Here is a 16,085-nt window from a genome sequence, read left to right on the forward strand (position 1 = left end):
CCTCCCTCCCTCTCTCTCTCTTTCTCTTTTCTGAGCCTTCGCCACGACAAACGACACGGAAGCCAACCAAAAATGATATCCCGCTTCCCCCCCCATTTGCTCTGTTCTGCTCTGCCTGGATCCCACGCTGCCGTGTCCCGACACGTCATGCTATGCTTTGCACCGCGCCAGTCCACCCTGCCTGCCCGTTGCTACGCCCCGTCCCTCGTGCCTGACGGCGAGCGGCCCTGGATCCCCCCCCCCCCCCCCCCACGCGAAAATGAAACAAGCGCCAACCTGGCCCCCCCACGGGAAAAGAAGAAAAGAAAAAGATAATGCGACAACCACAGGATTCGAACCTGTGCGGGCAGAGCCCATGAGTTTACTCCCGATGACCGGGATCGAACAACGCGGGGCGTTTGGTTCTAGACTCACTCCTTGACCACTCGGACAGATTGTCCCGTCATGTCAAGCGGCCGGAAAATAGAATACACAAAGGCGGACTCTTGGGCACGGGACTGCGCGTTTAGCTAAGGTGGAGGCATGGGGGATGCACGGAGGGCTGTCTGCCACCACGACGGCGACGACGACGACGACGACGACGACCACGACGACGACGACGACCTACCTCTCTTCCTCGTTCGAACCGACGGCAATATAATGGCGCCGATCCATCCCCGGCGCTCCTAGAATCACCTCGACTCCAGCCGCCCCGTACTGCAACCGCCCCGACGACCCTCGGACCGTTTCCCACACTTGCGGGGACCGACCGACCGCCCGCACCGACTTCGGAGCCTTTCCGTTCGACCTACGCACCTCCTGAGGCCGTCGTCTGGATGCGCACGCGCACGGCTAGACAGGATTTACATTAGCAGGCAGGCAGGCACCGACTCGCGGTCTCTTCCGCCGATATACACGGTACGGCCAGCCGCGGGAGCCACTTATTGACGCAACCCTCGACCACGACGACGACGACGACGACGACACCGGCGCAGAGAGAGAGCATGTCCAGTATGCTGGTCAGGACTGGTAGTCAAGGAGGGCGACGTGTGCTCGCCTCGACTATGGCAGGTCCCCCGGGGACGGCGGTCGGACGAGGCTGGAGTAGCGTAAGTGCTCGAGCGAGCCTGGTTGTGGACGTGCCATCCATCCTGGTCCATGCTGATGTGCTTTTGCTGCCCTTCACTTTGGCCAGATGCCCGCGCCACCTCGGCCGCCGCGCAAGCGACACCTGCATCGCCAGCTCCATCCCCGCCTCGCCGCACCACCGCACCGCACGCCGGCCCACCAGGTCCGGTTCAACACGACGAGCAAGGGCAACGGCGTCGGCGGAGGCGCCTCGCAGGACCTCTCGTACCCGTCCCACCTGGCATCTCCGACGCCGTACGACATCTTCCGGCTGCCGCGCTCCACGACGTCGGCGCAGGTCAAGGCGCGCTACTACGACCTGGTGCGGTGCCTGCATCCGGACCGCATCCTCCACCCGGACTCGACGGCGTCGGAGCGCGACAAGGCCACGTCCGAATTCAAGCTGGTGGTGCAGGCCTACAACCTGCTCAAGGACCCGCGCAAAAAGGACCTCTACGACCGCAGCGGATTCGGGTGGGACTCGAAAAAGGGCCTCACCGATGCCGCCTCGCGCGGCGCCGCGGGCCACCCGTGGGACCGCACCGGCTGGGCCAACCGCGGCGGCGTGGACCGACGCTACCGCCGTCCCGCCGCCGACGGCTGGTCGGGCAGCCAGCACGACTTTTACGGCTGGCAGACGTACGCCGCCTCGCGCCACGGTCCGGCCTTTTACGGCTTCACGCCCTCGTACAACCCGCACGCCGCCCGTCCGCGGTACACGAGCAACGGCCTCTTCTTCTCGACCGTCTTTGTCGTCACCTGGTTCGTCGCCGCGCTCCAGTACCGACGCATCAGCGCCGAGAGCAAGAGGGCCATCGAGCGCGCCGACCGGCACCACCTCGATGCCGCAAAGAGCCTCGAAGAGGCCAGGCTCGTCGCCAGGAGCGACGAGGGAAGGCAGAGGTACGAGGCCTACAAGCGCCGGGCCCGCGAGCAGAAAGTCTTGGAGGAGCTCGAGAGGCAGCAGGCTAGACTCATGGCCGGCCAGCCGCTCGTGCATGGCCACCACAACGACGGCCAAGAGGGGCACGCGACGATGACGGCGGCGAGGGACAGGCTGCAGATTGAAGCTGGACCGTGGGGTATCGGTCATGGCGGACCCAGCGGCAAAGAGGCTGCAGAGAGGAGAAAGGCAGAGGCGAGCCAGAGGGAGCAGAGGAGGATGGGCAGGATGCCGCCGCCATCGCCGCCGCCTGCGGATTCGTCGCCTGAGCCAGCAAACCCGTCGACTCAGCCTCAGGCACCGTGACAGCCCTGGGCGCCGCCGCACTCGGCTCGTGGCCGCCCGCCCGCAATCTAGACATGCGTCCATTCCCTTTCCCATTCGCGGCCTGCCTCGTCGACGGCGCCGCGCCATTCCTCACGCCTGCCCCAAAGCCTTCAGCCGCGCCTTTTCCTTTTCCTCCTTGAGCTGCGCCAGGCGGTTCCGCCTCTCCTGCCGCTTGCGCTCCAGCTCGGCCTTCTTCTCCTCCTTGGACAGCGCCGCCGCGGCCGGCGATGCCGGCTGCTTTTTCGCCTCGTGGCCCACCCCGTCCTCGTCGTCATTGTCGTCGTCGAACGACGCCCACGTCTCTTGCATCGGCTGGACGTCGTCGCCGGTCGGCGTCGATGGCTGTGCCGCCGGGCTTGCCATGGCCACCTCGCGCGGCACGGGCGCCTGGAACGCGCTTGCGGTCAGCTCTTGCGACGCCGTCATGCTGCTCGCTCCGCCATCGCGGTCCGGTATCGCTGCGTCGCTGTTGTTCGTGGACGCCGCCGTCGCCGCCTTTGTCGCGTCGGCGCCGTCGTCCCACGCCTCGCCCCACGCCTCGTCGTCCGCCCCAGCCGCTGCCACCTTGAGGCTGGAGCTGGACAGCGCACGCTGCGGGTCGATGTCCGTCGCTGCTGCCGGCCTGGGCGGCGGCGCGGCAAGGTGGCTGCCCGAAGCGGTCCGCACGACGCCCAGCCGGCCTCCTCGAGCTCCGCCTGCTGCCGCGGCGCTCTTCCGGGCGGCGGCTGCTGCCAGCGCGGCCGCGTTCGCCGGCGTCCGATTCATCCGCGTCTTGCCGATCGAGGTCGTCTTCGTCTTCGGCTGTCCGATCTCGAAGCTCGACCAGTCGGCCGTGTCGTCGTTGACGTCGATCAGATCCTTCTCGACCTCGCCGATTTGACTGCCCCTTTTCAGCGCGACCGACGGGTCCTCGTCAAAGTCGTAGTCGAGCGCATCGTTGAACGGCGAGGCTGCAGCGACAGACGACGACCTCGAGCTGGAAGTCGAGGCCCTCGCGTCTTGCGCGGCGCCCAATGCACCAAGCTGCGGTGGTGGCAGGGCCGGCGTCGAGACTGAGGGCGTCACGCGGCCGTCCATGCTGGAGTGCAGGTCGTACGCCGGAGTCGGCGTCACCTCGGACGCTACCTTGGTGCCGCCGCTGCCGCCCCCGCCGTTCGCGGCGCTGGAGAACGACGAGAGCGCCGATGACATGGCCCAGCCGGCCAGGGCAGTGGCGGCGCTGCCGGCGGTCGAGGCCATCGAGGCTGCCGCCTGCGCCGCCGCCGATGATGATGCGCCGTCGACGCCCTCGATGCCCGCGGCCTGCTCCGGCGTCAGCACCGTGTCGGGCATGCCTTTGACGCCTTCCTCGATGACCCTGAGGAACATCTTGACCGCCTTGTCCGCCTGGTCCCGCACCAGCTTCTCTTTGTCGACCAGCCCGGGCGCGACGGCGGGCAGGATGTGCCTCGCCGCGTCTTCGTGGTCGTACGAGTCGCCGGTCGCCATCAAGGCCATGAGGCCGGCCACGCGGGCGTGGACGAAGCTGTCCTTGAGACTGCGCGAGAAGGCGGGCACGAGCACCTTTTTGCGCGTCGAGAGCGAGAGGTGGGGCGCCAGCCTGCCCAGCAGAATGGTGGTGTTGGTGCGTATCCCCGCCTCTGGGTCGACCTGCATCCGCGCCAAAAGGCGGAGCAGGTCGTTGTTGAGGATGCGGTCGCTGAGCTTGGGAGCCAGCGGGAGGATGGCCTTGAGCGTGGCCTCGCGGATGACGGTCACCGAGTCGTTGAAGCCGGTGACGAGGTTGGGCCAGACCTTGTCGGTGACGACCTTGTTCTCGAGGCGCTCGGCATACAGTGGCAGGTTGTCGAGCAGGGCCATGCGCGTCGACCGGTCTGGTGAGGTGTACGCCTTGAGCAGCGGCGGAACCATGGACTCGTTCCACTCGCTGGCGGATAGGGGCTGGGCCAGGCGCAGCACGAGCGGCAGCAGAGTCGAGGCCTGGGTGCTGGCAGAAGGTACGGTTCCTGGAGGCGGAGCGTAGCTCAGAGCTCCGACGAGCGCCGGCAGCACCTTGTAGGTGAGGAACTCTGGGTTGAACGAGTCGGGCTTGTCGCGGAGGAGTCTGTAGGGCCAGCCAGGGCGCACGAGCAGTCGAGTGAGGGAGGAAGCAGACAAGCACGCAAACAGGGCGTTCGCCGGATCAGCCCGAGGCCATCGGCCCAACAACACTTCTACATCGAGGGTGCTCGAAGACCGAGTACTCACTTGATGATGGCGGCCTTTTCGTTTTCGCTGGACAAGAGGAAGCCGTCGAGGCCGCGCGCCACCTTGACGAGGGTGTTTTCCTTGAGGAAACCGCCGTCTGCCTCGCCGGCTTCGAGCATCTTTTCGACGCTGAGGCGGTTTTTGGCGTTGGGGACGAGCATGCGCTGCAGCATGGCGTAGACGGGCTGGGGTACATGGCCACGAGGAGGCGGGGAGCTGCCAATCTGCGGTGGCAGGGTTCCGTTGAAGGCCTCGATGGCGACGAGGGCGAGCGAGTAGCTGTCGAGCAGCGTCGAGTCCATCGAGGCGAGGACGTTCCAGCCGTTCTGCTTGACCTCTGGAGGGGCGTAGCGGGCGCCGTCGGGGATGAGGTGGGCATGGGTGAAGAGGAGGCCGCTGGCGCCTTCCGCATGGGGCGTGAGGGCCTCGAAGCCGGCGAGCTTCCACTCTCCGGAGCTGCTGAGGAAGATGGACTCTGGGCGGAGGTTTGCATGGGTCGAGGCGGCTTCCTTGTGGAGAAACTTGACGGCGTTGACGATGGACGAGAGGCCCCATACGATCCAGTCCTGCTGCTGCGGCGATGCGCGCTTGTCAGGATGCTGGGCGAGGTGGTGGGAGAGCGGGGTGGCCTTTTCGACGGCGATGTAGATTGCCGTCGAGGTTTCTGCGCTGTCGAGGAGGCGAAGGACGTTGGGATGGCGGACGGTCCTGAGTTTTCTTGCGGCATTCTTTGCGAGTGGCAGGAGGTTGGATCGGTTGGCGTTGTGGGGCTGGGATACGTCAAAGGCGAGGACGGTGCACTGGGTCGAGTCGTCGCGCTTTGTTGCGTGGTAGAGGGACCAGATGGTCTGCGAGCGGTACTCGAGGAGCTCTTGTCCGATCGTGTAGTTTGGAAAGGGGCCAGACTTTGCCGATGACAGCACGCTGGACGCGGCCGACGAGAGCGACTTGAAGTAGTCCATGGTGCGAAGGGTGGGTGTGGCAGGAGGGTAAGATAGGGCAGGGCAGGGCAGGGCAGGGCAGGGCAGGGCAGGGCAGGGCAGGGCAGGGCAGGGCAGGGCAGGGCAGGGCAGGGCAGGGCAGTGCACAGCAGAGTTCGAAAGCGCTGGGCAGGGTGATGCCGGCGTCAGGCTTAACTGAGCTGAACTGAAGTGCCGAGACTAGGCAGCGGCGCCCGCTCGGCGCAGCAGGTTCGACCGAGACCGGCCGAGATGGCCTGGTTGCGTGGATGAGGAGAGGTTGGAGCGGCGGATCGAGGTAGGTTGGAGCCGCCCTGCTTGGAGGCGCTCGTCAGCCGCGGGCGAGCGGGTGAGTCCGGAGATGTGGGCCCGATAGGTTGCTTCAGAAGAGCGGGGAAGAGCCGACGGGGCAGCGACGAGCAGCCGTAGGTGGTGTGAGGGTGAGAGAGGTCGAGCGAAGGTATGATGTGGATAGGAGGTGGCTAGGATCGGAAGGAAGCCGACCAGCAGGCTGGCGGAAGGCGCCGAGACCAACACCGCCCCCGACGTCGGTCGGAAGCGTGCGTCGGCCTTTGTTGGCGTCGTTGGCGCTGCCAGCCAGCCAGCCAGCGAGCGCCAGCCGGCCCAGAGCCACCTTTGAGGGCTCGGCGAGGGTTGGGCCAGCTAGCTGCACGTCGTCTGTCGGCGGCAGACTGACGCGCCCACGTTTGCGTCGGCCTTGGCCTTTAGCCAAGGTTGCCGCCTGGCAGGCGTTGCTCCACAACGCACGTACGCCTGGCCGCCGGGCTGCCAGAGGCCATCATCGACCCGGGCTGGCGGACGGGCAGCCCTGATCGGCCAAGCCAGCCAGCCAGGCCCAGGCCAGACAGACGGACAGACAGACTGAGGGCCGGCCGCCTAGCAAACATTCCACCCTTCGTCGCTGCCAATCTCCATCCTCCATCCCCCCGCACATCCTCGCTTGTCCACACCGCCGCCGCCACCACCACCACCACCACCACCACCGCTGTCATCACCTTCATCGCCACCACCCACATTCCCTTCGGTTCCGCGTCCTCCGCCTCACGCCGCCCCGCAGCCGCGCTCTGCCGACCCATCCCTCGGCGACTCTCTCGGGCAATACCAGCTCGTCTCTTGTCCCGCCGGCTGGATCACACCCGCTTTGACCCTGGCCTCACTCCAGGCGGACTTCCTTCCAACAGCCCCCGCTTCGCGTCTTCTTTCGTATCGTATCATTCCGTATCTTCTCATCTCATCTCGTCTCGTCTCGCCTCGTCTCATTTCCACACCGAGCCGCCTCGACGACGCACCTCGGCTGCTCTCTGTCTGAGCGCCCCCATCGCGTTTCACCCCTTCCGCCCAAACGCCAAGCTAGTCAGCACACTCAGCACCATACGCAGAGTCGGGTCGCCGCCCTGGCCTCCACCATCGCCGAGCTCCATCACTACGGTCGAGCAAGCTTCGCGGGACTGCTTGGCGGCGATCTCGTATGTCGGCCACCCAGCGAAATGAGCCAACTGACCCCAACACAAAGGCCCATACCGCCTCGCTGAACCGCAACGGATCCAACGGCGCACACCTCAACGGTCTGCACCCGCATCACACCGCACAGCAGCCCTCGCCCCGCCCCTCGCTGCAGCCGCACGCCGCCCACCAGCAGCCATCCCCTCGCGATGCCATCGCACGTATCAAGTCCGAATCCCTAAACGGCTCACAAAAGCTCATGATGGGCGTCCCGCCCGCGAGCACGCCAGACCATCACCAAGCTTCTGCTACGTCCGTCAATGGAGACGCCAGATCCAGCGGCCGCGATGCGCTCCATCCGCCGATACCGTCGGTCTCAGCAGTCGACGTCAAGGGAAAGGCGAGAGAGGTGGATCCCGTCGATGACATCCCAATAGCCCAGCTCGAGCAGGAGCTTCCTCTGGAAGATGCAGACCTGGTGCCTCTGGCGGCGCTGGTGGAGCGGCTGGCAAACTACGGCTATGAGACCCTCCAAAACCTGGCCGAGACGTAAGTACCAGATGCCGAACCGGAACCAGCCGAGCGCGGCGGCCCAGCCCAGCTCACCGTCATTTGCGGCATGTCCGTCACCACGATCCTGCTCGTCAAAGGTTGCCGTCGCTCCCATCGTCGTCGCGGAGGGCCAAGATCTTTTCGACGGCCTTGGACGTGCGTAAGCAGTTTCTCAAGCTGCTCGTGCTCGTCCGCTGGTCAAAGGACATTGCCGACCTTCAAAAGGCCCGCAACATCATCTCGCTGCTGTCCGAGCAGCAGTGGCAGCACGAGGATGTGTTTGCCGGCCTCACCGATGTGCGAAAGATCCTGCCCAACGCTCGGATGAGAAACGCCGACCTGCCCACCGCCATCGACGTTCTGCGGACCGGCAGCTACCGTCGGCTCCCTTCGAGCCTCAAGGATATGGTGGTGCCTCCGAGGCCGTTCAGCGACGCCGAGGCCATCGAGATTGTCGCCCAGCTAGAGGATGCGCTACGGCTGCGCATGGCCTGTCGCGAGATCATCCCGGCCCCCATGTCCCGCTACCGGATTCTGGATGGTAAGGTCCACTTCCGAGTGCCCGGACTCTACGAGACGCAGCTCACCGCCAGCGGCAGCGGGGCGCCACCACCCGGCTCAGCAGCTGCTGAGGCGGCAGCCGCGGCTGACCGGTGGTGGCTGCTGGATCTCAAGTTCGACATCCGTATCACGGGACCCAACGCCGATGCGGCCATCAAGCTCTTCCCACGGAAGCCGCGCAAGGTCTACCGGGAGAGGCTGCGGATATGGGGTGACCACGAGCTAGAGCCAAGGTCCGCTCAACAGGAGCAGGACCAAGGCACCGCCGGCGACGAGGAGAATCCATCCAAGGGTGGCGCGGGCAACGCGGAAGGTGTGCAGGCAAAGGGCGAAGATGCGATGGACGTCGACCAGGACCCGGCCGCGCAGGTCGACGCAGACGGAGACGGCGACGGCGACCAGCGGCAAGTCAGCTCCAGCCAGGGAAGGGACGCTCCCTTGGTCCGGCTGCACGCCTTCCTGCAAGAACGTTCGCTGCACTACCAGATGGACATCCTGCAGTACCAGGCGAGGGAGCTGATGCGTCTCAACTGGGGCTCCAGCCTGCGCGTCGAGACGTCGGAGCGGCCGCGCGCGCTGACGCTGCGCTACTGGGTCAATGCGCAGACGACACGATCCTCGAAGCAAGGCTCGGCGGCGTCCGAGGCGGCCAAGGGCGGCTCTCTGCGCATCGCCATCGCCGACCTGACCGGTAGCGTGGGCAAGAAGCGCATCGTCGCCGACCTGCTCGACAGCGAGGCCGACGTCGACGGCGAGGACGAAGCCAGCATGGTGGCTGGCGAAGGCGGCGATCGCCAGGTGTCCGTTTCCGCCCCTGGAGGAGAGGGCCAGACGCCGTTCCTGGTCAAGCGGCGGCACCTGCAGGTGACCTGGGAAGTCGACGCGGCGATCAAGGCCGAGGCGGGCAGCGTCGATCTGGAGATCTCTTCACAAGCCCTCGACCTCGAACGACTGCTCACCGAGCTCGTCCAGAGGCACGCTTCGGCGCTCCTGCGCGTCCTGCAGAAGCAGATCCTGGCCGGCCAACATGCAGTGTCGAAGGGACTGCGGTCTCAAGACTGCCGTCTCTGCTCGGCGGCAGTGCGCAGGAAGGACGTGGCGACCGGCGTCCGACGCCCTCCACGGTCGGAGTACCTCCGGATCGACCTGCTCGGCAGCAGCAGAGAGAGACAGCCGGTCGGCATGGCCAGATCGAGCGGGATGCCTCCATTGCGCCTCAAGATCGAGGCAATCTCGGGCAGGCTGCAGCTCGAGGCCGATACAGAGGCGCTGGCGTTGGAAGGCGACGCCAACAAGGAGGGCGACCGGCAACGACAGGTGGCGCTGCTCACCGCTTTTAGCGCCGGAGCCCTCGCCGCCCGGCAGAGCTCGGCTCGACTCAACGACGCCTCTGATCGCATCAATGCCTCGATCGATGCCCTGCTCGACTCGCTGCACCGCCTCGAGATCTTTGCGCGAGTCGAGCAGTGGGAGCGGCAGGCGTCATACATCGGCCTGCGGAGCACGCGCCGACTCAGCTTCAGGCAGAGCGAGTACACCAAGTTTGGTCCCTCGCTCGCGACGTGCGGCCCGCCTGCCCTCTACATCCCGCTCGGGAGCCGCCTCCCCGGCTTCTACCTGGCACTTCAGCCCTCTGAGACGACCGGCGTCAACGTTGCGCTCCTCTCGACGATGCAGATGGTCGAAGGGCCTGGCACCATTGTCACTGCCTTGCAGTCGATCGAGTGGCTGGATCGGCAAAGGCTCGCGGCAGCGTCCGACTCGAGGCCTGTCCCGGATGGTGCGGCTCTCGGCAAACGAAAACGAGGCGGCCCAACCGACTGGGCGGCCGGCGGCAACGTCGTTCTCGCTGACGCAGAGACCGGCAAGGGCGAGCTGACGCTCGAAGAGTTGGCCAACATGCACTCGTACAGCGTCGCCCTCATTTGCTATGCTAGCCTCGAGCAGCAGCTGCGGGCCCGGTCCATCGCTTACGTTCACGTGGGCGACTTCACGTCGAGGCCCAGACCACCCAAGGCTGCAAGGGTGCAGCGGGCGGGTGGCGCAAAATCGGAAAACAGCGGACCAGGGGTCGGCGTCAGCGGCGACGATGGCCAGGCCGGTGGCGAGAGCTGGCACGAGGACGACTCGGACGCGGTGGTTGCCAGCATGGTGCCGACCCTCTGCCTGCCCGCGGCCGGCCTGTTCGGGCCGGCCAAAGCCCACCTGGTGAAGCGGAACGTGTCGATGCAGATATGCCAGTGGTGGGACAAGGACAAGGTCCGGGTCGAGATCAGCGTCAAGCTGCGCATGCGCTCGAGAAGGTTCAAGAGCTTCAGAAGGGACGTCGAGCCGTCGGTTGCGGGCATGCTGCAGCCGGGCGGCATCGGTCAAGTGCCCAGCTCGCGGGCCTATCTCGAGTTCGACGGACGTACCTCGATCCTGACGTTCTCGACGCCGGACTTGCACAACTGCGTCGCGGCCTTTCTTACGGAATGGCAGCGCATCTCGCCGGCCATCCAGCTGGCAAGAGAGGTGCTCAACGTCGGCCGAGGCGAGGCTAGGACCCACGGGCAGGATCCGACGTCAAAGGCGCCGCAGACTGCGCTGGAGCTCATGGACTTCGACTTTAGCGCGGTGACGTTCGCCTATGGATGGGCGAAGCGGAACGGCACCGACGCGAACATGGACAAGAGCGAGACGAAGGTGGCCCCTCCGGCGGGCCAGCGGCGCCTGCTCGTCCGCGTACGCTGGCAGGAGCCAAGCGTGGCGGCCAACAAGTTCACCGGCCTGTTAGAGAGCGTGCCGGGCGGGTACCAGCTCGACTTTGGGTCGCGGGAGGCGACTTCTGGAGACCCAGAGGCTTGGTTCTCTGAGGCCGCCGCCGAGGCCAACCCGCACCGGGCCATTGGACACGAGCTTCGTCGGGCGGTCAATGCAGCGGCTGCGGCGCTCGACCGGCCATTGGAGCGGTCGGATCGCGTCTGGAGGGGCTTCTTCCGCCTGCTGCAAGACACGCTGCCGATCGTCAAGGAGGTGCAACCCCTCATCCAGGGCTGCCTCGAAGATGCAGAGTGTCCCGAGCTCGAGATCAAGTCGGCTACCTGGTTCCGCGTCCAGTTCCTGGATCGGTGAGTCTTTCCTGCGGCCGTCGAGGCTCAGACGACGACCGCGATACCCGGAGGCTGACCGACCCATCGTTCCTGCATCCCTGCCTCTTCTGACAGGTATGCCCTCGATATCCGACTCACGACCAACTCGCGCTTCCTGCTGTGCGATGCCTCGCAACCCCTCTTCCGCTCCCCATCCAAGGGGCTCGACACGTCGATGCCGAGCAGCGTCAACGGTGGCCCCGACTCGTCGCCCACCGGCAAGGACGTGCTCTACACGCTCGCCAAGTCAGCGAAGCTGTCCGAGCCGGGTGGGCAGCACGAAAAAGACTGGACGCGGCTCGAGTCGACGGGGCAGTACCTGTCGATTCCGCGCTTCAGCGAGCTGCTCCGATCCGTCTGCGAAGGCGTACCCAAATCGCGCCGACTCCCCAACAGCAGCACCGGCGGCGGCGGCGGCGGCGGCGAGGTTGAGGATCTTGTCAACCTGCGTAGGGCGCTGCTCTGCTCTGCCGACGATGCCGTTGTCGGCGTCGTCCTTCCCGCCCTGATCAAGGCTATCCGGAGCGGGTTGAGGGGTGCCCTATCGACCTCGTAGCCTCCTGTCCGCCAGTTTTGGGACGTCAAGAGGATGGGTCGAGACTGAGCAGGTAGTCGGAGCGACAGGCGCGGCTTGGAATGGCAACCACGAGCCTTGTGTTTAAAGCTTATCATCGCCCTCCTTCGGCTCGGCTCGGCTCCCGCTCCCCGTGCTGGAGGCGGATGAGTATGACTTGGACGACACCGGTCTGTCGGTGCACGATGGCGCTTCACCGCTTTCCCCCGCATCCAGACAGACAAGGGTTTTAGAAACGAGCCGAGCGATGAAGCGACGGAAGTTCTCAGGATGTGCGATGGCTTTTGGACTTTGACAAGGAGACGGACAGAGGCAGAGGCGGAGGCAGATGGAGGAGGTAAGATAAAATTACAGGGTAAACCAGATGAGACGAGACGCCGTGATGCGGGACGCGACGGGATGGGGAAGAAGGAGCAGGCGGCGGGTGGCATGCGTTGGGAGTTTGTAGGGGGCAGGAGGAGCCTCGACCCGTCGAACCATCAGAGTCCAGGATGGGCGGGGTCAAGTGCGACCGACTGTCGACGTGAGATTGGAGAGTGCCGGAGGGGGTTTAGAAAAGAGGGTGGATATGCGTGTGTGCGCTGGCATGGAGCATGGTCGCAGAGCAATCGACGACTGAGAGAGAGAGAGAGAGCGCGCGCGAGCGAGCGAGGGAAAGAGAGTGCAGCCGCGGGGACCATCCAGCCTTAGAAGTCCACGCCGAGCAGCGCCGTGCCCGCCGGACTCTTCTCGAGGCTCTGGATCTGCCGCGCGTACCAGCCGTCGGATTGGAGCCGCGCCATGACGCTGCCCTCGTCCTGAGCCGGGTTGGGCCCGTGCGAGGTACCGGCGCGTCCGGTACGTGGCCTCTGCGTGCGGGGTCCCTGTGCCGATCCCGGGCGCGCCTGTGTGAGCTCGCGGCGGCCGCCTGTCGGTGCCGTCGAGGGTCGCAGGTTGGAGCGGAAGGCGTTGACCGCCTGCGCGTAGCTGCCTCGCATTTGATCCCGTCCGTCGTCGCCGCCAGCGGCGCCGCCAGAGGGGCCCTGTCGGCTGCCTGTCCGGCCAGACGAGAGCGCAGAGGCACCGGCGTCTGCCGCGGCGGGCCTTCGTGCCTTGCGGCCGTTGGGCGTCGGTGGCGGCATCGGGTAGCCGTAGACGTCGGACGGGTCGACATCGCCCGGCGCCGCCTTGTTACCGTGCTTCTTGCCGTCATCGGAGCGCTCGTCGACATACCGGTGGCCGCCTTGGGTCGAGACCGTAGCACTGGCCGTCTCCTCGGTGATAGTGTCGTCGGCGGGGTGTGCAAAGCGGCCCTGGCTGACGACGGCGGAACCCTGGCCCTCGCCGCCCTCGAGGATGAAGCGTCGGATGCCGAGCGAAGAGCCGCCGTTGCCGCCATTCTGCCCGTTGAACGAGTTGCTGCGCGCCACCGTCGACGAAGGGCTGCTGGACCGCTGGTCCTCGGCCCGGAGGCCGGCGACGCCGCGCATTTCGACGTCGTCCTGCTGCTGCTGGACCTGGGGTGACCGGACCGAGGCGGCGCTGGTGCGACGGTCACGCTGCTCGGCGGGGATCCTGGGCGAGCCCTCGTACAGCGATGGCTCGTAGGCGTCCTCCCTCGAGGTGCGCTGCACCGGGTCGTTGCTGAGCCGCGAGGCCCAGCGCCTCACCGTCGGCAGGGGGTAGCTGTGCTTCGAGTTGGGGCTGCCGTAGTGGTCCTTGACCAGGTCCTTTTCGTCGCCCGAGCTCGAGTCGAGGCGGTCGTCGCTGGTGTTGTAGGCGGCATAGCGCCCAGACGAGATCATCGAGTCCTTGTGCTGCAGGTAGGCGTCGATGCCCTTCTCCTCGGCCTCGCTTTGCAGCGACGACGGGTAGCGCCTGCGCATCTCGACCATGACCTCGTGTTCAAAGTCGTCCGCCTGCCTGCCTCGCAGGAGCATCATCTGGCTCTTGGAGAAGAGCGTGTAAGGGATGAAGACGAAGGGGGTGGCGCTGTTGGGCTTGTCGGTGGGGACGATGTCCGACACAAACTGGCCGCTCTCGTTGCCAGAGTAGGATGTGGGCATGGCGCGCGCCTCGGGCAGGACCGCCTGCACCAGGATCATCTCGGCGGGCGCCGTCATGTCGTCGAGGCTCGAGGGCACCTCGAGCACCTCGGCGCTGATGCGAGCCGTCTGGCAGATCTTGGGATAGAAGCGGACCGAGTTGTGCAGGGCATCGAGCGCAATGAAGAGGGCCGTCTGGAACTGGATCATGAGCTGGAGGGCGTCCTGCTCGAGCTCGGACTCGGGGTCGCGCACGACGTGGAGCGACGACATCGACTGGAGGTACTTGCGGCGCTCGCCCGAGCGAATCGACTCGCGCTCGCAGATCTTCATGGCGTCCTCCATCGTAGCCTGGTCGAGGGATCCGAGGAAGGTCTTCATCTCGGGCGTGATGTACTCGACGTCCGGCAGGCGGTAGGCGGGGATCTGGTGGCGGGCGAAGTTGTAGACAAGCACGTCGAGGCCGCCTTCCTTGCTGGTCGAGGCGCGGACGCCAAAGAGGCCGGCGTAGACACCGCCGGGCTGGACCACGGGACGGGTGCCACGCTTCGAGTAGACCTTGAGCGACTCGAGCAGAGGCTCCATCTCGTCCTTCTTGACGGCGACGCGGTCGGCGAGGACGCCGGCGAGGAAGCGGGTCTCGGTCATGCGGTAGCCGCGCTGGCGGAAGCGCTCGGTGCTCGCGTCGGCGGATCCGGGCAGCTCGCGGACGAGGAAGAGCATGGCGCCCTCCTCCTGCGAGTCGCCATCGCCAAAGATGCTGGGGACGGGGCCGTTGATGGAGCTCTCGTCGTCGGCAAACTGCTTCGAGGGCGCGAACTTGTCGGCGAGCTGCGCCTGGCCCTCGCTGTGCCGGGTGCCGGTGGGCAGGACGTGGTCGTAGAGGACGCCGATGTCCTCAAAGGGGATGGCGAGCTCGTCGGCCAGCTGGTTGGCGGCGTAGATGAAGCGGTCGCGGAAGTCGGCGAGCGACTGGGGGCCCTTGCGTCGCTCCTCGGCCAGGTCGAGGCTCCTCCGGCCGGTGGCGATGATCTTCTTGCCGCGGCGCTTCCACTCGGCCTCGCGCCGCTGCTCGTTTTGCGCCTCGGCGAGGAAGCGGGCCGAGATGGCCTTGAGCCACGGCGTGATCATGTGCCAGTCCCACGAAAGCGAATAGAGCCACTGGAACGTGGGCTGGCGGTTGTCGAGGGCCTCGAGGATGTCACGGGTGTTGACGTCGGTCTCGATGATCATGAGGGGCATGGTGCCGTCGGGCTTGACCAGCAGGCGGCCCTGCTTGTCGAACGTGGCCGAGCAGACCACGACCTTCTTGGCCCTGCTGCGGGCGTTTTTGATGACGAGGAGGTCGGACACGCCGATGAAGATCGAGAAGATGACGATGACGGCGCACATCGAGGCAATGGCGATCACGAGGACATTGTTGCGCGTCTTGCCGCCGAGCAGGTTGCCGGGCTGCGACACGCCGCTGGCGGGCACCTGGTAGCTGGTTCCCCACACGCCGATGTAGTGCATTCCCGAGACGCCTCCGGCGAGGATGAGTGCGCAGAGGATGCGCTTCCACCAGCTGTCCTCCCACTGGGCGCGGAACTTGAAAAAGGCGACGAGGGCGACGGTCGAGGCGATGCAAGCGACGACGATCGACGCGACGACCTGGGCGGGCGAGTAGATGACGGTGAAGTTGGTCTTGAGAGAGGCCGAGTAGTGCATCAGCGAGACGATGAGGCCGACGAGGATGCCGCTGAGCGAGGTGCGGAGGATGCTGAACGAGACCTGGGCGTCGACGATGAAGAAGGCGAGCAGCAGGGCGACGAGCGGGACGAAGAGGCTGAGGACGGTGAAGCCCGGGTTGACCTTGATGTACCAGGTGACGCCGGCAATGGGGCGGAGCGACATGTACATGCCGATGAAGTGCATGCCCCAGATGCCGACGCTGGCCATGGTGGTGGCGGCGAGCGAGAGGAGGGCCATGTTCTTGAGACCCTTGTTGCCCGTCCGCTTGCCGAGGACGAGCAGCGTGGCGTACGAGCCGAGCGCGGCGACGGCGACCGAGGCGAAGACGATGCCCGGGCTGAACCTCTGCGGGATGCGGTGCTGGGTGTAGTACTCTGCGACGGCCGTCATGTTGCTGGCCGACAGGTAGTCGGGCAGCTTGGGCTCCGAGTAGAGCCCTCTCGCCACCAGGTATGTCGCTGCCAT

At 66.0% G+C, this 16,085-nt stretch overlaps 4 protein-coding genes across 4 annotated transcripts; 2 read left to right on the forward strand and 2 right to left on the reverse strand.

Moving 5' to 3' along the window:
- Positions 1–1,043: 1,043 nt before the first annotated feature.
- PFL1_03013 (uncharacterized protein) lies at positions 1,044–2,356 on the forward strand (the record flags this gene model as incomplete). Its single annotated transcript, XM_007880530.1, has 2 exons — positions 1,044–1,088; positions 1,175–2,356. 2 exons carry the CDS (start codon positions 1,044–1,046, stop codon positions 2,354–2,356), a joined length of 1,227 nt encoding a protein of 408 aa, XP_007878721.1.
- A 111-nt stretch (positions 2,357–2,467) lies between these two features.
- PFL1_03014 (uncharacterized protein) lies at positions 2,468–5,586 on the reverse strand (the record flags this gene model as incomplete). The annotated part of the gene is made up of 2 exons (XM_007880531.1): positions 2,468–4,481; positions 4,625–5,586. The coding sequence occupies 2 exons, from the start codon at positions 5,584–5,586 to the stop codon at positions 2,468–2,470; spliced, it is 2,976 nt and encodes a 991-aa protein (XP_007878722.1).
- A 1,486-nt stretch (positions 5,587–7,072) lies between these two features.
- Positions 7,073–11,847, forward strand: PFL1_03015 (uncharacterized protein; the record flags this gene model as incomplete). The annotated part of the gene is made up of 3 exons (XM_007880532.1): positions 7,073–7,596; positions 7,698–11,270; positions 11,367–11,847. The coding sequence occupies 3 exons, from the start codon at positions 7,073–7,075 to the stop codon at positions 11,845–11,847; spliced, it is 4,578 nt and encodes a 1,525-aa protein (XP_007878723.1).
- A 704-nt stretch (positions 11,848–12,551) lies between these two features.
- PFL1_03016 (uncharacterized protein) lies at positions 12,552–16,085 on the reverse strand (the record flags this gene model as incomplete). Its single annotated transcript, XM_007880533.1, has 1 exon — positions 12,552–16,085. One exon carries the CDS (start codon positions 16,083–16,085, stop codon positions 12,552–12,554), a length of 3,534 nt encoding a protein of 1,177 aa, XP_007878724.1.

Source organism: Pseudozyma flocculosa, assembly GCF_000417875.1.
Source record: "Pseudozyma flocculosa PF-1 unplaced genomic scaffold scaffold00009, whole genome shotgun sequence".
In the NCBI taxonomy this organism is placed as follows: Eukaryota; Fungi; Basidiomycota; class Ustilaginomycetes; order Ustilaginales; family Ustilaginaceae; genus Pseudozyma; species Pseudozyma flocculosa.